Below are 22,395 nucleotides of genomic sequence, written 5' to 3' on the forward strand. Positions count from 1 at the left end.
ATGTAAATAAAGAAAATACCTTTTTTTAAAAAAAAAAAAAGAATCTCTCTCAGGAGATTTGCTTAGAAGAGCTGTATGTGAAACAGACAGTGTGAGAGAATAAAAGGAACCGGAAGGCAGCAGGATCTCCTAGCAGGAACTGAAGAACATATCGCCATTTTGTCTAGTGATCTCATACATTTTTTTTCCCTTTTGGATATTTTATTTATTTACACTTCAAAGGTTATTCCCTTTCCCAGTTTCCCCTCTGCAAACCCAATATTCCACCTCCCATCCTCCTGCTTCTAGGACACTCCTGCACCCACCTCTCACCCACTCCTGCCTCACCGCCCTAACATTCCTCTACCCGGGGACATCGAGCTTTCACAGGACCAAGGTTCTCCCCTCCCATTGATGTCCAACAAGGCCATCCTCTGCTACATATACAGCTGAAGCCATGGACCCCTCCATATATGCTCTTTGGTTGGTGGCTTAGTCTTGGGAGCTCTGGGGGGGTCTGGTTAGTTGATAATGTTGTTCTTCCTATGGGGAAACTCCTTCATTCCTTCCCCTAACTCCTCCATTGGAGTCTCTATGCTTATTCTGATAGTTGGCTGGGAGTATCGGCATCTGTATTGGTCGGGTGCTGGTAGAGCCTCTCAGGGAACAGCTATACCAGACTCCTGTCAACAAGTGCTTCTTGGCATCAGCAATAGTGTCTGAGTTTGTGGTGTCTCATACAGAACGCCTATACATGTTTTTTAAAAAGGACAAACACAACAAGGACTTAAGAGGAAAGAACCAAGAGAGAGAGCAAAAGGACAAGCCAGGGATATTTGTGTGGGCAAGAAGAGAAACAATGGAGGAAGAGAAATAGCACAGGACTAACAAGTCACAACACGTGGAGAGGAACTACTATCAATTCCAACTAAGTATCTTTAGAAATCCTTCTAATTTTATTTCAGAACATTCTCGTTTTCACTAACTTTTTTTTTTTAGCCAGAGAAGACTGAATTCTTTATTTCATGCAGATGCAAATAAAAGAATTAGAATTTTTCAAAAAATTCATGTTTCAATTGTAAGTATGAGAAAAGGTCATCGTGTCATGGAATATCGTTCTCTGTATGCTTTCTGTCTTTTTATATGTGAAGTGTATGCTTGTGTAAAACAAACTAACAAACACACACACACACATACACAGATGAAACATGTAGTTTATGTATCCTTTATGCTTCTCCTCTCTGTATCTGTGTATAAGCTTTTTTAAAAAGTAAATCATTAGATAAAAACGAGAATATAGAGGAGTTGGAGAATGTTCCCAAATAAATGAAATAGTCACCTTTACTGAAATTGCCATAATTGTTGGCTGTGTAAGAGCAACTTTGTATTTTAGTTCATCATAACTAAACATTATGGTTAATTAATTAGGTAACAAGATATCTCTATCCAAAAGAATTCAGGTTAAACTATTCTGCGTATTCACACTTAATCAGAAAATAAAATATACAGACATTGCTCTTGCTTTTTTTCCCATACTGATCTAGAATCTGAAAAGGTAAATCTAAAATTATTATACATTTAACAACAGTTTGGCTCTTTATAGAAAGGATGCAGAATAATACAGAAATCATTTCTTTCTTACCTGTAGCCTGGAAGAAGCTGAAGAGATATCTACTAAGTGTTAGACTTTCTAAAGCAGAAACACAGTCCTACAGGGAAGCAGTAACCTAAGCAGCAGTTCCTACCACAGTGGCTCGAAGCGCAGTGTTCATCCTATGAATGTAGAAAATGTCTATATAATTTTCCTTTCAACCCAAGAGTCAGGTAAAACTCCATGCACTAGAGGAGAAACAGAGAGCTGAAATTCCCACCAGGAACTCCAGTATTCCCCATAGAGAAAGTGTAGCGGCTGTGCTGGGCACAGTGGACTGGACGCATGTGAGAAGTCCAAATGATCCCATAGGGCATTGCAGACATTTACACTATGGACATGTATTCAGTGTCCAAATATGGCTTTCAATATGGGAACTGAATCTTCTGACAATATATTTTAAAATCACAGTTGACATTTCTAAAAGGTTAGTCAAACTTTTATTTAGACAACTTCTTTATGTTTGCCCACAATGCTTTATCATGTTGTCTTCATATGAATATGTTATTTTCCTTTGCTCTCATTCATTCCCTTCCCATCACCCTCAGCATGCCCCCTCTTTCTACCAGCTGGTGCTTTTCCTTCTAGTTCTTCCCCACTTTAACCTGCCTATGATATGTACTCCATTTCCCTGTATTTCCCACTCTGCTTGAGATCTCTTCCTCCTCTGTTCATTTTCATGACCCACAAACACACATATATAAATAAACACACATATATGTATATAGATAAATTATATGTAAGTTCTGTATTTGAAGGAAATTGCAGTCTTATTCTTTCTCATCCTGCACATTTCACTTGGCATAATGATTTCTAGTTGCATACATTTTAATCAAATGTCATTATTTTATTTTTCTTTATGACTAAAAATGTTTCATTGCATATAAGTGTCACATATTTACTTATTGATGGACACCTAGGTTGGACTAATTTTCTGGCTATCATGAAAGTTGTAGCAATAAACTAAGATGCACAAGAATCTCTGTGATATAGTGGTTCAGATTCTTTAGTGTATATTTCCAACCACTGTATAGAATTACATGTTATTTCCATTTTAAGCTTTTGAGGCTCTCCCATGTATATTTCTTCATAAGTTTCCATTCTTATCAGCAGAGACCAAGCTTTCCTATTTCTGTCTTCCTGAGCTTTGGTGGTCATCTAGTTTCTTAGTGATAGCCATTATAACTACAATGATATTGAATCTCAAAATGGTCTTAACTTGGACTTCTTTTATAGTTAAGTATACTAAGTATTGCCTATTTGTAATTTTTCTTTGGAAAATTATCTGTTTAGATAATTTGTTGACTTGGTGATTTTTATGGTGATTATTTTGAAGGAACTTTATGGGTATAATATCTTGCTCTCAAAACTTTTCTGGATAGTTTTTTTGGGGGGTTAGCAAAATATGATTTGAGGAGAACCCATGCCATCTAGAATTACTTCAAGTTTAGGTCAAATCATAGCTTTTCTCCTCATGTAAACTACATATTAGGCTACAGACCTGTCAAGCTCCCTTAATGAAATTGGGTCAGGAAACCTGGGTATATAGGAAGAAGAAAAAGGAAACAAGCGCAGGGTAGAAGGTGGACTATATGCGGGATTCCCTAACACAGGAGCCTAGCCTCTGAATTTCCTGAAGCTTTGTCCTTCCGTGGTTGTAAATGGGCTCAGGAGTCTTCTTTATAACAGAGTAGCACTTTGGGACAGTTACCCACAAACCTTTCTCATCAATGAAAGACCAAAGTTATGAGAGAATCATGATTACTGGAGAAACCAAAAATTTTAAATGTGAATTATCTGCTTAGAAAGATGCAGAGAGCCGGGCAGTGGTGGTGCACGCCTTTAATCCCAGCACTTGGGAGGCAGAGACAGGCAGATTTCTGAGTTTGAGGCCAGTCTGGTCTACAGAGTGAGTTCTAGGACAGCCAGGGCTATACAGAGAAACCTTGTCTTGGAAAACCAAAAAAAAAAAAAAAAAAAAAAAAAAAAAAAAAAAAAAGATGCAGAGAGAAGATCCATGCAGCCACAGAGGTATGAGACACGTGAGGCCATGGAGGTAGCATGTGAATGTTTCAGATCGTACATGACTTGGAAGCATGGTCAGAGGTTATATAGTCTCCAAACTTAAAGGAAGGCCCTAGAAGATGACTGAATGTGACAGGAGCATGTTCCAATTTTCCTTTTGATCATTAACATGAGAGCTTGTCTACTAGCTAGCACTCAACATTGGGGTTGGAGAAACAGTTTAGTAGTAGTTAGAGATAAGGCAGTATAGCAGGATTGAGAAGATGTGTAGTAAGAGTTCACAAGGCACAAAGGGGAAAACCTTTATAGTGGGCTCCTCCTGGGCACTAGCAGGAATATCTGTGAAATCTCAGTTTCCACAAAAGGGTAGAATAGAAAAATGAAGGCTCACCCATTATTTTTAAAGGGTGTGGAGATGAGGAAAGCTAACAAGGATTCACAAATAGAACATCGAAAGGCTATTTTTTAATCTTTTCAAGCAATTCGCTGAGCATTATAAAATTATATGTCCCTAGCAATATCTTAGTTTTGTAATGTTATTGACAATAAAATTGACTTATTTGTGATAAAAATGGTCTCATAAATATCAACATATTAATGATTTCCTTTTACTGTTGGCTTCATTTGCTTAATTTCTAGATGACCAAGACCATTTATTTCCTGTACTTCCATTTGTTTCTTCTGCCTTGCTCACAAACATGTCACCTAATACCATATTAATAAAGTCTGTAAAAAAGAAGCTCAAAACATGTAAAGGCACTCCTTATCACTCCAAATGGAAACACACTGAGTTAAGAGCATCTTTCTCTTTCTCTCTCTCCCTCTTCTTTTCCTTCTCACTTCCTTATCCATCTCTCCCTGATAAATGCATTTCCCATCTCATATCTTATATCACTAACACAGAGATAAAATATACAAGTTCTAGATAACTGGGGAAGGAACTTCAAAAGATTAGTAGATTTTTATCTTTATAAACATAAACTTATGTTGTTTGTCATGATACAAACACTTGAATAAAATATTTAAAACCGTGTTTGTTAATTTTCTGTTGCTGTGGTAAAATTCTATGACCAACAGCAAATTATGAAAGAGTTTATTTTAGCTCATGCTTCTAGATGGAGTTTATTTTAGCTCATGCTTCTAGATGGTTAGAATTCATAATAATGGGGATAGTGTAGCAACAAACAGTTAGAGCAAGAATTTCATTTGACCATACTTAATTACCATATCAGGAAACAGAATAACAAAGTTATAATCTTCAAAACCCACTATCATCAAAATTTTTTTCCTAAAATTCCATAGCATCCACAAACAGCATCATCAACTGGGGACCAAGTGTTTGCACACAAATGCGTGAGCTCTGGAGGGATGTTTGTCATCCTAACCACTACTGGCTACTCCCCTAATACTGTAGGCTAACGACCATCTCAAGATATAAACTGCATTTATTCCAGTTTTAAAGTTCCTATAGTAACAGTCTCAACATTGTCAAAGAGTCCAAAGTCTTTCTTTGAGGCTAAAGGCAATTTCTTAGCTATGGCCCTTGTAAAAACAAAACAAAACACAAAACAGATTATATAAGTCAGGATATCATGAGGAAATGGTGAACCAAACCAAGACAGAAACCCAGGAAGACAAGAAGAAATCTTTTAGATTGGGTTCTGGTCTGGGGTTTTACTTTAAAAAAGGCTTGGATGATTCTGCTCCTGTAGCTTTGCTGCCTCCAAAGCTGGCTTTAGCTACTTACTCTCCCTTTATGCATTTCTGCTTGACAGCCTTCTCATGGCTCAGGCACCTCCAATATCTTGAGTTTCCAGTGCCATTCAATTTTTGCTTCTGCAGCTTTGTACAAAGGTCACTCCGGGCCTCTTAGACTCTCAGGGCTCTTTTGAAACAACTCCAGTCATGTCACATTTTCCTTGTTCTCAATGTATTGTTTAACACCCTGTAGAATGAGTTAATGCTTTTTCCACTCCTAAATTTTTCATCTCCTCAAAGCTAGTGTCAGGTAGATGACAGTATCAAGTTTGTCTTCCTACTTGACATGAATCCTCATGACTTCGAGGTACATTAACTATAGTTTTCATATGTAATTTCTTTCTAGGAGAAGAAAATTCTTAGGCACTGTTTCAAAATTTGAAAGTTTAGCTCAGTAAGGTGTTGCTTTCAGTGTACTGTCTTTATTGTTCCAATGCAGAGCAGGAGGCCTCTCTTTAACAGCACTAATATTTTTTTTAAAAATTACAACCTCACTTTTAGTGTATGTTGTGGCTGTAATATTAGGCTCTTAGTGTTCTTTTGCTCTCCAAACTGCACATTTTGTACTTCTTTTTGTTCTACTTGTTTTTCTTAAATTTTATTCCTCTATAAGTGTAATCAATAATAACTACTTCACACACTCAACATTATGCTGTCTTGAAATTCCTTCCACTAAGTAAACTAGCCCATTACTTTTTAACACAGCCTACATAAATTCACAGGACATGGGCAGAAAAGATATTTTGCTAAAATACAAAAGCTCACTATCCCAGATGCTAATACAGTGTTGATTCCCCTCTTAAATGTTGTGAGCCAGGTCTCCTCAGTACATATTACTCTCAACACTACTGTATTCTAGGCTGTGGACCTCATAGCCAAAGTTAATAATGTGTATGCCTTGAAATTACTTAAGATGTAATGACTGCTCTCCTACAGTGCATTTATCCTGTTACACCATATTCTAAGAGAACAATGTAGCTATCAACACTTATTTCCTCTCTATTCATACCTTCTGTATTAGTTACTTAAGTATTGCTGTGATAAAACACCATGACTAATAGCAACTCATGGAAGAAATGGTTTACCTTGACTTATAGTTCCAAAGGGTCAGAGTCCATAATGTCTTGGTAAGCAGAAGCTGAACAAAAAGCTGGCTGATCACATTTTTTCAACATACTAGGAAACGGAGAGAACAAACTTGAAGTAGGGTAAGACAATAAACTCTCAAAGCTCATCCCCAGTGATGTACTTCTTCCAGCTAATCTGTTGTCCCAGAGATTCCAGGATATTTACAGACAGCCTTGTCAGGTGGGTACCAAAATGCTTAAATACATGACATTTGGGGGACATTTCTTATTCAAACCACCAAAGACCATAATATTTTAGGCATTTTATTAGACAAATCATCTTAAGTCAGAAAAATGACAGAAAATTTTATTTAGCCATTGTCAAATAAAGAGAATTAAAATTCAAAATTCTTTGAACATTTCTTTAAAGCATTAGAAAAACTTACAGAGAAAAATGTGACTTTTTTTAATACTAAAAAAAAAAAAGTTACTTTGTGAGATCTAAGCCTTTTTTACGTTAACATTTTTTTCAGAGAATCCATGACTTGCTTGTTTCTCAGGCTATAGATAATTGGATTTAACACAGGAATTATGACCGTGTAAAGTACAGAGTCTATGATATCTTGATCATCTGCTTCTTGAGACAGAGGAAAAACATACATAAAGAGAAGAGGCCCATAATATAGAGACACAGATAAGAGATGGGCACCACAGGTAGAGAAAGCCTTCCTCATGCCTTGTACAGATTTCCTTTGCAGAATCGTAAACAGCACGAGTGTATAGGACACAAGAACAATCACAATGGTGAAGACTTGAATTATTCCAGCAAAAACAAATATCAGTTGAAAATTAAGAGCAGTATCAGTACAGGAAATCTTTAGCAATGGAATGATGTCACAGTAAAAGTGATGTACTATATTGGAATTGCAGAAGGTTAATAGAAACAGAAATCCCTCATGTATTGAAGCATGAAAAATTCCGCCTACAAAAGACAGGACTAATAGACACATACATAGTCTATTAGTCATAATCATTGGATAAAGTAAAGGTTTGCATATGGCTACATAGCGATCATAGGCCATAGCTGCCAACAAGAAACATTCTGTAGTAACAAAGACTGCAAAGGAAAAGAATTGTATCATGCACTCAGAGAAGGATATCATCTTACTCATCTGTAAGAAATTGAGCAACATCTTTGGTGTCACTGTGGATGATAGACAAGCATCCACAAAGGCCAGATGACCAAGAAAGAAGTACATAGGGATATGTAAGTGAGGGTCATTCCAGATAAGAGCAATTAGACCAACGTTCCCCACAATAGTGATGAGATAGACCACCAGGAAGAACAAGAACAAGGGCACCTGTAGCCCTGGAGACCCTGTGAGCCCTGTAAGCACAAACTCTGTCAGCACAGTTGAATTTTTCATTTCTGAATCCTCAATGGATAGCCCCTGAAATAAAACACATAAAAAAGAATGTTCACCAGGATTTAAAAATCAAGTTTCAGGAGAGTACATTTGATATAGATGAATAACCATATCAATCTAGCATTTTATTTATTTATTTTTAAAAATAGTATTGGAAGAAGTTGTGTGGAAGAAGTTAAAAGCATTTATAAACCTCATTTCTTACCTACCTTGTACTTCATGGCTGTTGGCTACAGACAGAGTGTTTGTCTTATAGATTTGTTCACTCTTGGATTTTGTTATGAAAAGGTTGAAATGAATACACATAGACAAAAACAAAAACAAACGAATAAACAAACCAATAGAAAACTCCAAGCAAAAACCGTGAAGCATTTAGCCCCTGCACACTGCACCTTCCAGAATGATATTCTGCAAGAGTACTAACTGCCTTCATCTATAAAGAGTTGGGGTGTGGTGTTTCCCCTTAAATGACATTCTTGCTTCTTTTTCAGCTTGTCATGTCATCCAACTGCATTCTAACAATTTCTGTAACAGATTCGAGTTAGAATCAAAAGGGAGGTAAGAAAGAAAACCTCTGAGAGGCTCAACCTAGCAGCCAATGGAAAGCAATACAAAGACTCATAGCCAAATGTTAGATGAAGCTTGGGGAATCCTAGGGAAGAGTTGGGAGAAGGGTTGAAGAACCCGATGACAACAGGGACTCAACAGGAACTCCAATAGAGTCAAGTAACCTGGACCCTTGTGGGCTCTCAGATACTGGATCACCAACCAAAGAGCAAGCACAAGGTGGACCTAAGAACTCTGTACATAGTAGCAGATACAGAGCTCAGTTTTCATACAGGTTGCCCCCAAAACTGGAGCAAAGGCTATCTCTGAGGCTGTTGCCTACCTGTCTGCCTGTGGATCCCACACCCCCAAATAGACAGCCTTGTCTGGCTTTAATGAGAGAGGATGTAACTGGTCCTGCAGCAATTTAATGTGAGGAGGTAGGGGTAGGGTGGAAGTGGGAGTGGAGGGTATTAGTGTATAAGGTGACAAGCAGAAGAGGGATTCACCATCTCACAAAAGAAGGTGGAATGTTGGGAGGGGGGACTTGCTTGAGTAGGTACTGAGAGGAGAGGAGGGGCTAATATTGGGATGCAAAGTGAAAAAAATGAGTTTAAAAAAATGACTGAAAAAAAAAAGGACAGAAAACCCCTGGTCAAAGTCATGCATACCTGTAATCCTCACACTCAAAGGATGGGAACATGAAAATTATACCTGGGACATGTAGCAAGATACTGAGAATTTAAAAAATAACTAATCAGAAGAACATACTAATCAAAATTCAACTAGAGAGTTGAGGACTGTGACCTTAAAGAAAAGGTATTAAGAATTACAAAAAAAAAAAAAATTATCAGAAGTCAAAACCAGTGCTCTAGTAGAATATGCAGTAAAGATACCTATTGCTTTAATTAAGACACTTAGAGACTTTGCTGAGAATGGAGGTAATGTCAAAGATTAGCAGTAACTGAGTGGCATCCGGAATTCCACAGTGAAGAAAAATGCTCTGGGGAGCCAAAGACAGTGGGACAAGCTGTGGACAGTTTGTTTGCCCTTTCATAATTTATAAACTGATACCCAAGGAACATCTTTAATAAATATATTAGAGGGGATAAAAGGAAACTATCAAGAAGAGAAAAAGTACAGGAAAGGAAATTTGGATGCATGAAAAGGGGGAAAAGAACTAGAGTCTCATAAAACACAATAAACAAAGTAGCTGTGAAGCCACAAAATAGGGCTCCGAGAGAAAGATTGGAAGCTGAATGCAGGACAGGCCCCCATGGCCAAGCTGGATGTCTGCCTTCTCTTCTACCTGCTGTTCTTTAATTACTTGATTACTGCCAGTTCTGAGTATTTTTTATTTTCCTTTTGAAAAATTTAAGATACATTTCTCTATAAATTTTTGCTTCCAAAAGTCATTGGATTTAAATTTCATGTCACAAATTGTATGCTGCAGTAATACATTGACAGGTTTGATTAATAGTTCTTTGCATATTTAAACTATACTTTATGATGTTAAAACTAAAGTTAGAACTGTTTAACTGGATACCTTTCTGCTTTTATTTGATAGAATTTTCATCTATAGCGATTTTTTTTCTGGCAGAGGAAGATTGTGCCAAACATTTAATCTTTATACAAGAGATACATAGGATGGCAATATGTTCTATAATTAAATGAATAATTGTATGGAATGTGTTTCTTGACATACAATCACAAATGTGTCTATTTATATAGCAGTTATGTATGCCTTCATGAAACATAAGCCTCTACTCTTATCTCCCCCTATATGTGTGCACCTTTCTCTGTGTGTATATGTATATGTACATATTTTCAAATAAATTATTCTTAGAACTTGACAATATAGGAGAATTATATTAAAGTAGCCAGTCTTAAAGATTTTAATTAAATATGCACAGTAATCATTTTTATTGGAATAATGAGAAAAATTCATATATAAGAATAGTTACTTAAGTCTTTAAAATCAGTATCTTAGTTCAAGAAAATTGAATTTACTGTTCAATGTATAATATAATGTTACTTACTAGCAAAATGAATTATTGTTAAACTATTTTGTTTCTTCATATTTGTGAACAGAAATTAAAATATATAGATAATTTATTGCTCTTATTTCATTTTATCCCATAAAATAAAATAAGTTCTGGTAAAGTTAAATATAAAACAACCATGATTTAAACAGCATTTAACTCTTTAGACAATACACTCATATTATTGCATACATCATTTCTCTTACCCATTTTGTGAGAGATGTCATAGAACTCTGTAAAAAGTGTTGGGATTTTGAAAGCAGCCAAGAGCTTAGCAGTGTAGAGCTATTGGAAGACCAGTAGCAATTCTTATAGCAGTGGTTTGTTTCAAAACTTTTATTCTATAAACGCAGGGGGGAAACTGCTAGCTGCTTATTTTCCTTTGACTCGAGGTCAACCAGTGGCAGCCCTGAGAGGAGAATTGAAAGGCCCACCTGAGATCGCAAGCATTCCCTGTAGACAAAGTGCAGCACTTCCCTGCCTCATAGAGTGGATTAGATACTCATGAGTCCAAATGGCTCCAAGAGCTTTACAGACTTTTACACTGTGAGTATCCAGGCACAGTGCCCAAGCCTAGCCTGAAAAAATGGAATCACCCCTCATAATACTATTTCTGATCACTAGCAACACTCCTGACAGGTTTAGACAATAATATATTTTTAGGTCAGCATACAAATGATAGGGGAACCTTGGGCTGTCAACTAGAGGGAAGGAACCTTTCTCAGCTAGCTCTTGGTGAGCCTGGTTTGGGAGTATAGGGTCTTAGAAAACTCAGTGATCTCCAAAACTGTCTTGGGCTTTCAGGTTTGGGTCAAGAAAGCTCAAAGAATGAAATTTAGAAACTAAAAAGTTGTGCTGCAGAGAGAAGTTTATTATTACATATTTGGAGTTTTTAATGTTTTTTAAATTTATTTACATTTCAAATGCTATCCCCCTTCCTGGTTTCCCTTCCACAAACCCTCTATCCTTTCCCCCTCTTCCTGCCTCTATGAAGGTGCTTCTTCACCCGCCCACCCACTTCCTCCTCAGCTCCCTAGCATTCCTGTATGCTGCTGGGTCATGCAGTCTCCACAGGATGGAGAGTTCTCATCTCCCATTTGGTGAGAACTCATGAGGCAATGGAAAGAGAAGTAAAGAAAAGAAATGAGATAGGCAGAGAAAGAGGAGAAGGGCAGGGGAGGAGGAGAAGGAGGGAAGAATGGAGGGAGAGGATAGGAAGAAGGGAAGAGGGACAGAGACAGACAGACAGACAGACAGACAGACAGACAGACAGACCTACTGCATCCAGCACTTCCTCACATCAAAAAGAAGCAAAAGCCACAGAAGTATTAAATGTGGAAACAGGATTGGCCTCATTTGTTTTTGTTACACTAACTCATTTGAAAAGTGACAGAAAACTCACCACTTTTGTGTGCACCTCAGAAAAAGGAAAAGATGTATAAAGCAAACCTAACCAGTTTTACAAAGTGTTATGACCCTTGACTCAGCCACCCCATTACTACTTCAGGAAGCAATATCTGAAGGAGGCACTGTTTGTTACTGATAAGTCTTTGTAGATACAGCAAAGCCCTGAAATCCTTGGTAGGAATAGTCAGCTTTTAGGAAATATTACCCCCACTCATCATGAGCCTTTACCAAGCTTGAACATACAACCTCAGGCTACCATGTGACTAGGTGATCTGAGTTCCCTGTCATGAATTTGAGGTTATCTGACATACAAGGCATTCAGTGGACACCATAATAAGTTAAAACTGGACTAAGGTATATTTAGGTTACTAGTAACTATTATTTATATAAATAACTGTGTCAATATTTACATAAAAGATGAGCAACATCTTACATCTTAAGGTTATCATGAATGGTATTCTTTCCATGATTTCCATTTCTTTCTTGGTTTATAGAGGTATCTCAATAATAATAATATATATAAACTGTTATACATTATATATTTTACATATATATATCATATATATGACAGAGTGAGAGAAAGAAGACAGAGAAATAGAGAGAGAGACTTTAAGTGAGTTACCATATAATGGGGTGACAAGACTCCTATTAAATACCACAGGCTAGCAAATAAAAATTCCAGTGTCAGGAATAGTTTATCCCTTTTTGGAGTTGTTGAACAGTGAAACCCCATAGATTGACAAAGATTAAAGGCTATTGTCATGGATTCTGCTTAACCCCAGAATATGGTAAGATCCAACTGCTGAAAATACCACATACTTAAATCACAGAATATTGGGAAATGGAGCTGATACTCACCTGGAAGCTTTACCTCTTCCAGCTAGCCTTCACTGTTATTAAATATATTACATACACTGCTGTAGGAGAAAGATAATTATCAGTCTTGATCAGTGAACATTTGGAGCTATAATTATAACCAATCTAATAAGACATGCTCACCTGTACAATAATGGTATGAATCAACTTTTTATTATACCTAAGCCACATTCTATGATTCCATGTGTTGAAATTCATACCTGTCATTATTACCATGTACCAAGAACCTATAACTAGACAGATTATAGGCCCTGAGGGGAGAAATTACCACAATTATTGTCCTAAATTGGCATGGTATTAAACTGAGTCCTAGTAACTTATTGTTATACCTTCAGATTACTGCCTCTCTCAATCCTCACCAGAAAACCTTCTTTTTGCAGTAGATGGCAAGTATCACAGAGATACACAACTGGCTAAGGGGTAAAGAATAAGAGACTACAGAATTTGCAACTTTACATGGGGAATCTATATTATACTCTGGCTCTTAATTCTCAGAGATTATAGCAGGTGAGGGAGTGAAGAGATTAAAGAGCCAAAGGTGGTGGATGACTTCAAGGTAACAATGTTTTCTGAACACAATAATGAAGTTGTATGCATGAACTCAAAGCAGGTTGGACATTCCTTTCCTGAGGCTTTGAGTGTTCTATTAGGGATTATAAAACCAGCTCTAATCTTATAAACCTAAACTCCAAATTTAAAACAATAATAATATTTGTTAAAAATGATTGACATTATTCAATATTAAGATTGAATAGCTTTCTGATATATATATGTATATATACATACATGTATATATATACACACACACACACACAAAGAGGCAAATTTGATTATAAGAGGAATATTATTTTATCAGTGTATGAACCTTTTGATTACCATAAAGATTAAAGTTGAGTTGATTGGAAGCATCTATGCAAAGCCAACAGTCTCCCTATGTTCATTATGATTCAGAGGAACAATACATCTTTACTTCATTCTTGATATGAAGTATGAATTTTAATTTCATGAATTATTCTTTAAAGCTACTTGTCTACAAACCATCATACTGTGTGTTGCAAAAGATGGAAAGTGTTTTAAGAATTTAAACTGTAATCAAAACAAGTTTGTAGACAAAATTAAGTATTATACAAGGCCAAATGTGATTCAAAAAGAATAAATAAGCTCTTAAAGACTTTAAGTTAGTAATATTCTCTTTGAGATTATAGTAAGTGCTATATAAAAATTTATCAAATTTGCCATTTTCTTAGCAATATGTATAATTTCACTGGTAAATTAGACCCAGTTTTCCACAAATATAAAAAGAAAGTCAAAATCAACTCATAAAGAGAAAGGATCAATGTGTTTTACAGTTTAAAGGTTTCAGTATGTTATTAATTAATCCTTTCTTATGAGACTTGACTCCCATGGTCCACTTGCATTAGTAAACAAAACTGTTCATTTAATGTCTAAGGAATAAAAATGGGGCAAAAGGGGGGATCAGAGTCTCACAATCTCTTTTTAAAGGATGCACTTATTTATAAACTCTTTTACATATCCCATATACTAAAGTTCACACAGCCTGTCAACATAGCAGAACAAGACTTTATGTTTTATGAAAGGACTTCAAACAATTCCAGGGTGAACAAACATAGGATATGGGAATATAACTAAAAATACAATCATGCTCACAGATAAGATCACATCACCTATAAACTCTGAATTCACGCAAATACATACGTATGTACATCTCTGTATCTTGACATCTCCACATAAATTTATTCAAAAAAGATTTAATCCAAAACCCACATGCTAAAAAGGTTTAGAAAGAAAAAGAGTTAACAACAGAAGGTTGTTACATTGCAAAAAACATTTTGCGAAGTATATACATAAGAGGAGTAGCGTCTAGAGTAAGGTTCTCATTAGCCAACTTAAGTATATGGATAAAAACAAACAAAAAGCAACAGAGATGGAACTGAGATGATTCATTTATTCTGCATTTGGGATGTGCACGACACTTGCAATCAAGATCATCCCAAATAGAAAACTTGCATAATTTTCTCTTTTTCACATCTGTCCAAAACAAACAGACAAAAACAAAAATGAAACGAATAACAAAAAACACTAGAGACTATGACATCATATCTTACCACTATTTGAGCTTAGCTCATATACATTTATAATACAGTTTACTCAACTCTCAAAACTCTTAGATGACCCATTTAAGTGCTAGTTAATTCACTATTTAAAAAAAATCTAAGATATTGATACATTTCTTCCATCTTCCACCACTATAGTTCCTCAATAAAATACCTCATATATTTATTTCATGAAAATTGTTAACGTTTTGATTTACTGAAACTTCCTGGATGGTGATAAGAACAGAACTAGAGAGAATGTTCTGAGGACAGCACAGATGGTGAGCAAAATGAGCCTCTCTTCACACTCCAAAGCATACTGACCACAGAGCATCCTCTGACAGCCTGCCCAGTGTCTTAATCTTACATTTGTACTCCAGTATCTTTTTCCTTCCTTAAGGAAAGCACAAGTAGAATTGTTGTATGAATCATCATGTCCAAACAAAATTTATTGAAAGACTTTTCATATTTTTAATAACAATCCCAAAGATGACATCTGATTACAGAGACATAGCTCTGCCTCATAGGAAATGTTCTATGAGTCTCCAAGTTGTCAATGACATCATATTTATGTTATTTTCACAAGAACTACACTATTATAATAGCTAATATACTTATGATGTCATAATAAATAACATACAAACCTGTTAAAGAGCTTTAGTTTGATTTCTGTTGCATTTATTTTATTATATTGTATTTAGATAATTTAAACTTCACTTCAAATATTTTTAAAGAAATTGATAGACAAAAAGTTCTTTTAATGCTAGCTCTGGGGGAGTTGGATATGTGCAGTGGGAAAGAGCAATTGCTGCTCAAGATCAATAATTGGGGTTGCATCCCAAACAACATGATATCAAATGTAGGAAAGGGCTTCCAATGAAGAAGAGATCATGCTTCCACATATCCTTATAATATCAGTAAGGTGAAAGGTGGAGAAAGAGGATTACTGTGGTTAGCAGGTTAAGATTATAGCTCAGGGTTCAGTGAAAGACAATATTTCAAGAAAGTAAATAAGAGTGATTATACAAGGCATTTGACCTTTTCTGATCTCTGCACACATTTCCATGATCAAATGTAACAATTCACAAATAAGTATGCCTACATCACATACATGCATGTGCACATACAAAACAACAATTCTAGGTTGTATTCATTTTCAAAATATTCTGAAAGAGCTGAAGGGGTTTGCAGCCCCATAGAAGGAAGAAAAATATGAACCAATCAGTATCTCCAGAGTTCTCAGGGACTAAATCACCAACTAAAGAGTACACATGGAGGGACTCATGGCTCCAGCCATATGGGTAACAGAAGATGGCCTAACTGGTCATCAATGGGAGGAGAGGCCCTTGGTCCTGTGAAGGTTCTATGCCCCAGTGTAGGAGAATGGCAAGAGAGGGAAGCAGGAGTGAGTAGATTGGTGAGCAGGGGGAGGGGGATGGGATAAGGGGTTTTCAGAGGGGAAATCAGGAAAGGTGATAACATTTGAAATGTAAATAAAGAAAATATGTAATAAAAACTATAGCCACATTAATGTTGCACAAGTTTGCCATATTTTAATAAGAGAATAACAGACGATAATGTGAAATCTAAGTATCTCTCCTTAAAAATTTTGCCAGTGATATTTTTACTTGCTTATTCCTCAAACTGTAGATAATTGGGTTCAATACAGGAATTATGACAGTGTAAAATACAGAGTCCATCATATCCTGATCATCTACTTGTGGAGATGCAGGACGCACATACATGAAGAGAAGAGAGCCATAGTACAAAGAAACAGAGAGGAGATGAGCTCCACAGGTGGAAAAGGCTTTCTTTATGCTTTTGATAGATTTCTGCTTTAGGATTGAAAACAGAACAAGTGTATAAGAGACAAGAATAGTTGTAATAGTGAACACCTGAATCGAGCCAGAGAAAATAAAAAGCATCAGGTAATTGAGAGAAGGGTCATTACAGGAAATCTTTAACAGTGGCATAATATCACAATAAAAGTGGTTTATTATGTTAGAGTTACAGAAAATTAATCTAAATAAAAAGCCTTCATGAATTAAAGCATGAATAAATCCACCTAAAAGGGACAATATTAAAAGATGTATGCAGAGTCTATTTGTCATGATCACTGGGTAGAGTAAAGGTTTGCATATGGCTACATAGCGATCATAGGCCATTGATGCCAAGAGAAAACATTCTGTGGTTGCACTCACTACAAATGAAAAAAACTGTATCATGCATTCAGAGAAAGAGATCAGTTTACTCTTGGCAAAAAAGTCTTTCAGCATCTTTGGTGTCACTGTGGATGATAACCAAGTATCCACAAAAGCTAAACTCCCAAGAAGTAAGTACATAGGAATGTGAAGGTGAGGGTCACTCCAGATAAGAGCAATCAGACCAAGGTTGCCCACAACGGTGATGAGATAGATGACCAAGAACAGCAGGAAAAGGGGGATTTGCCATTGGGGAAGATGAACAAGTCCCGAGAGCACAAACTGAATGAGCACTGTTGTGTTCTCCATTCCCATGTCCTCACTGGGTGTCTCTGAAATGAAAAATGACTGATGTCACACAACATTCACTAAAATTTGTAGAGTAAAATGTTGGGTAGTAGAATTTAAAACACAACTATGTAGTTAACAGGTTGACCACAAAATTTCATTTCATATCACTACATATGATGAAAACTTTTCTTCAGAGTGAAGAAATTGTTTCAATTCATTATTCCAATAAAGATTTGAACACGCTATTATATTTAAAGAAAAGGTACCTTTTAAATTTGTGTGCAATGTATGAAATTACAAATTGGCTAGGTGTGAAATTTCTGTATCTATGTTACAGGTTCATAATTAAGGCAAGATGTGTTTTAAGTATCTAGATTACACAATGAATGCAACTGAAGGGTCTTAGTCAATTCAAATACTTTAATTTAATAAAGTGAAACCTTACAATATATAGTAGCTTGAAAATTTCTTTCAAAATTTATTATAAGGAAGTAGATAAAATCAGGTTCTGGTAAAGAAAACAAAAGTCAATAATACAGGAAACTCCTAATGTGCCTAGAGGCTCCTATGTACTGCAGAGTTGTCTAGGAACATTTATTCAAACTGTAAATTGTAAGATCATAAGTTGATTTAGGAGTTTATAAACAAGAATCTAATAGCCTACTTTTATAAATTTTCCCCAGGTTCTATTAAATGCAAATCAGCTCTTGAAACATGTGTGAGTTGACCTCACAGATGACTAGAAAGACAAAGAGATAAATTTGAATGGACTTGTAATATCAACCCACTGTTATGCAGTGACATACCACATATGAGCCTGATGGTTAGTGGAATGAATATAAAATTTGTTAACTATAAACTGATCTCTCAAAGTGGGTTTCACAACTAAGATACACTACTCTAGAGGCCACTATCACTGAACATGAATGGAATATTTAGTAGTATTAGTATACTGAAAAGGTTTATCACTAGTGGCCAGGTATGACTACCTAGCTCTATTCTTCTTATGACCAGGTTTTTCCTGCCATTTACTCCGATACCCCCAGAATTTCTGTTGAAACCAATGATTTCCAGAGTCCATGTTACTTCAAAGTAAACAAAGGAAAGACATGGTAATAATATAAGCCAGAACTGAACCAGATATTTGAGGGATGTAGTTTTAATGGTGGAAAAGTTAATAAAATACATAAATATGGTGTCAGAAGGCAAAATAAAGGATCTTTAGGGGTAAATGACAAGAGATTCCTGAGTGTTGAGATTAAGAAAATTTCAGCCGGGCAGTGGTGACACATGCCTTTAATACCAGCTCTTGGGAGGCAGAGGCTGGTAGATTTCTGAGTTCAAGGCCAGCCTGGTCTACTGAGTGAGTTCCAGGACAGCCAGGGATACACAGAAAAACCCTGTCTTGAAAGTCAAACAAACAAAAAACAAAACAATAAACAAAAGAAAATGTTAATGGCTTGGTGAAAGAAGTTTTCACCACGTAATTAGAAAATAACAGGAAATGATGGGTATGAGAGGGCCACACAGTGATAATCTGTGTTCTGAGAAGTATGTGGAGAGTCGGCTTTTGTTTGTGGTCCTATCTTTTACCTGTAGAACATCTAAGAAAAAGCTTCTATATAAAGTATAAAAAAGTAAGAAAAGAGAAGAGGAAACCACTAACAAGAAAAAAACACAACTGACATGGAATGAGAGACTTGGATGGATAAAAAGAAATAAAATGGAGGAAGAAAAGCAGGCAGTGCTTAACAAAGATGGATTTATCTAGAAAAAAGGGAGAGAAAGAATAGAGAGGAAGCAACATAGGACCGAAAATTTAGAATACCTTTCTCCTTAATAGTATATACACACGCACAAACACACACACACACACACACACACACACACACACACACACACATGCATATAATACACATATATACTTATATAGATATAAATACATATACTATATGTAATGTATACATACACACATATACATAATATGCACATATGTATGTAATACACACAGACGTACATGCAAGCATATTTATTTTATATATATGCATCTATACATACTTAGGGATACATGAATGTAACTATTTGGAGAGAGAACATGAGACTATTTGGAGAAAAAAAAGAAAGGAAATGATATAAATATATTATTGTCCTCAAAATTAAAAATAAATAAGTAAATAAAAGTTTATTTAAATGCATACTTGAAATACATATAGAAAAAGAAGTTTCTGATGCTTTGTTTTCAATGTTTGTCTTAGCTTTGTTGTTTATTAGCTATTATTGAACTTACAAAAACATTTTTTTATAAAAATCAAAATATATTTCCATACATTTTAAAAACAGACACATTAAGTTTGAGTTCATTAACTTTTTGTAGCTGATGTATTTGAATGTACATGATCAGTGGATGAGGGTTTTTTCCTGTATTTATATGATACATTTTTGATGTCAAAACAAATAGAAAATATTTTTCTGCAAGTATTAATAGTTTGATTTAAGAACACATATCCACATTACTCTCCAATACTTGTGGAGGTTCCATTCTATTCTTATTTTGAGTAATACAATAAAATTGATCCAGATCAATTTTGTATACAGATGATATACACCATGCCAATAATTTGTATTTTAGGGTAATTTTTATAATTTCATGGAGTTCAAAGCACATCAAGAGATGCAAATTCTCAGATTGCTTGATATGTGAATTTGAAATAAATCATTAATACAGGAAAGAGTAGCCAAAAATATCTTTGTCATATTCCAATGTGTTTGTTAATATGTACATAAACATATATCTAGATATATATCAAGGTATACTAGATGATGAAATATATCTATTTGTAAACTCTGCTTTGCATACATTTATAAATAATATGTATTATGCATGAATAAGTAATAATGTAAGGATTATTTTTATAAGATGTAACGTAAATCTTCTACTTAAGTAAATGAACTTTAAAGACATATAAAGGAATAGAACTAATGGCTCTCTTACTGAAATCGTCAGAATAATTGCTTATATGAGAATCATGATTTAACACCCTGCTTCAGGAGAATTTAAAAGTTATTATAGTCAGGAAATAAAGTCCAACTGTTAAATACCAGTGTCACAGCTAAAAGTAAATTTAGTTAGATAAGAAGATTTCTAAAACATATTAAAGAGAACAGTTAGAAGTATTTTGCCCATTTGTATTTAGTCATGAATTTAAATACATAGGCAATTTTTAGTTGTTGCTCTCATTTATACCAGCTATATAAAATTAGTATGAATTAAAATGGCTTCTTAAATTTCTATGGAAAGCATGGTGAATACTACACAACTTATTTGTTTCTTACCAATTTCAAGAAAAAAAAAATCCAAAGGTCCTTATAAAGTGTTGAGTTGTTCCAAAGCAGGAAAAAAGCACACTAATACAAGATAATGGGACCATGTGCAATGATCATCTTCATCACGATTTGTCTGAAAGTTTGGTGACTAAGCGCAGCAAACTGTGTTTATATGACTTTTCACTCAGTGCAAGAACATTTATATTATTGCCTGATTTCCTTCATGAAGAAGGATTAAAGAACTAGAATTCCCACCAGGGCAAGAGTGTTCACTGGAGGCAAAGGAGAGGTTTCTCTACTGGACACTGTAGGTTTGAACAGAATTATAAATTGGCTCCACTGGGCACTGTAAGTTTTTAAAACCATAAATATTTATTTACTGTAACAGACTCTAATTTTGTCATAGAAATTATACTTTATTGTGTTTCCTATCACACTGTGATAGGAAACTAAATATACAAAACTAATATACAATTTTATATTTTAAGGCATAGAATAGTGTGCTTTTCCTGAGTTCATCAAACATGACATGATCATGTCAATGATCAAATCTCTCTCTGTGTCTCTGTGTCTCCTCTCTCTCTCTCTCTCTCTCTCTCTCTCTCTCTCTCTCTCTCTCTCTCTCTCTCTCCCTCCCTCCATCCCTCTCCCCCTCTCTCTTTCTCTCTCTCTCTCACACACACACACTCTCTTTTTTTACAATGTGAGTCTTGACTCATATGTGGGACTGTGAAATATTTGATGGTTATACTGGTTTTCTAAATGTATAACAACCCTAAAATTCATTCAAAATAAAATATGTAATAAGTAGCTGTGGCAGTACTTAGTTGTGTTGCACTGGGTTTTCACTACACCTTTAGTGAACACACTGATGACATTTGCACTGCAAATGCCATTGAGTTAAGCAACATAAAACTCTATTTCAAACACCTGACTCAGAGTACAGGCTACTGTGGGATATGAATTGTAATTTTTACTGTACACACAATGTATTTTTTCTTTTACGTAAGCCCACTGATTTTATTACATAAAACTAAGACAAAGAAAATCTTATCATCACTTCATAGCAATATCAAATTGGCCTGTCTTGATACCATTCTATTTGAATGATAAGTTTTGGTTTTAAAAATTGAGTTCCTGAGTTGACTCTCATGAAAATTATTAAATGAAATTTTGCTTTGAAGTATGATAGAATTTCCATCAATTTCTGAAATGGTCCTAAACATACTTTGCCATTTTTTAGGGTAAATAAACAAATTATTTAATTAAAATGAAAAAATGATGACAAAATAAAGCTAGTTAAGATTTTTTTCTTTGTAAGCTACAGACATCAGATTCAATTTTATTCTTGTATGGGCTTTATAGCCTGCATCACCATGCTCAACTTAGTTATACTTTTTTTTTTCTGTACATGTCATGGGACTTATATAAACTATAGCTTGTGGAGAAACATGTGATACTGGTCCACTGACACATGTCTATTCAGGCTTTCTGCAGAAGGTTGTTGGTCTTTGTTACGTGCTCAGAACGCCTTTCTTCTAGGACTACAAAAGTAGTATCTGTGGGCATGATCCCGAATCTAAATGGAAGGCACGTCTCTCATTTTTTCTTGGTCACTGCCATTGCCAGCTGTGTTTTTTTTCTTTATTATTAGATATTTTCTTTATTTACATGTAAATTTCTCCAT

At 35.3% G+C, this 22,395-nt stretch overlaps 3 protein-coding genes across 3 annotated transcripts in view; all 3 read right to left on the reverse strand.

The window, feature by feature from the left end:
• LOC116086473 (olfactory receptor 187) overlaps positions 1 to 1,731 on the reverse strand; it is a 5,257-nt gene extending 3,526 nt beyond the window's left edge. Inside the window, exon 1 of the mRNA XM_031364727.1 lies at positions 1,622 to 1,731. The gene's annotated coding sequence lies outside the window, so the exon portion shown is untranslated. The remainder of the gene's footprint in view (positions 1 to 1,621) is intronic.
• Positions 1,732 to 6,981: 5,250 nt separating this feature from the next.
• Positions 6,982 to 10,802, reverse strand: LOC116086474 (olfactory receptor 187-like). Its single transcript, XM_031364728.1, has 2 exons — positions 10,702 to 10,802; positions 6,982 to 7,931 (listed from the first exon to the last, which is right to left on the reverse strand). Exons 1-2 carry the CDS (start codon positions 10,720 to 10,722, stop codon positions 6,993 to 6,995), a joined length of 960 nt encoding a protein of 319 aa, XP_031220588.1. The 5' UTR covers positions 10,723 to 10,802; the 3' UTR covers positions 6,982 to 6,992.
• Positions 10,803 to 16,432: 5,630 nt separating this feature from the next.
• On the reverse strand, positions 16,433 to 17,427 carry LOC116086024 (olfactory receptor 5H1-like). Its single transcript, XM_031364179.1, has one exon. The coding sequence runs from the start codon at positions 17,406 to 17,408 to the stop codon at positions 16,479 to 16,481; it is 930 nt and encodes a 309-aa protein (XP_031220039.1). The 5' UTR covers positions 17,409 to 17,427; the 3' UTR covers positions 16,433 to 16,478.
• Positions 17,428 to 22,395: the final 4,968 nt, after the last annotated feature.

Source organism: Mastomys coucha, unplaced genomic scaffold (assembly GCF_008632895.1).
Source record: "Mastomys coucha isolate ucsf_1 unplaced genomic scaffold, UCSF_Mcou_1 pScaffold12, whole genome shotgun sequence".
NCBI lineage: Eukaryota > Metazoa > Chordata > Mammalia > Rodentia > Muridae > Mastomys > Mastomys coucha.

Coding starts and splice junctions, on each gene's coding strand:
- LOC116086024 (XM_031364179.1), bottom strand. CDS start 17,408: ATGGGAATGGAGAACACAACAGTGCTCATTCAGTTTGTGCTCTCGGGA.
- LOC116086474 (XM_031364728.1), bottom strand. CDS start 10,722: ATGACATCTCTCACAAAATGG. Junction 7,932..10,701: donor TGACATCTCTCACAAAATGG/GTAAGAGAAATG, acceptor GTTTTATTTCAG/GGGCTATCCATTGAGGATTC.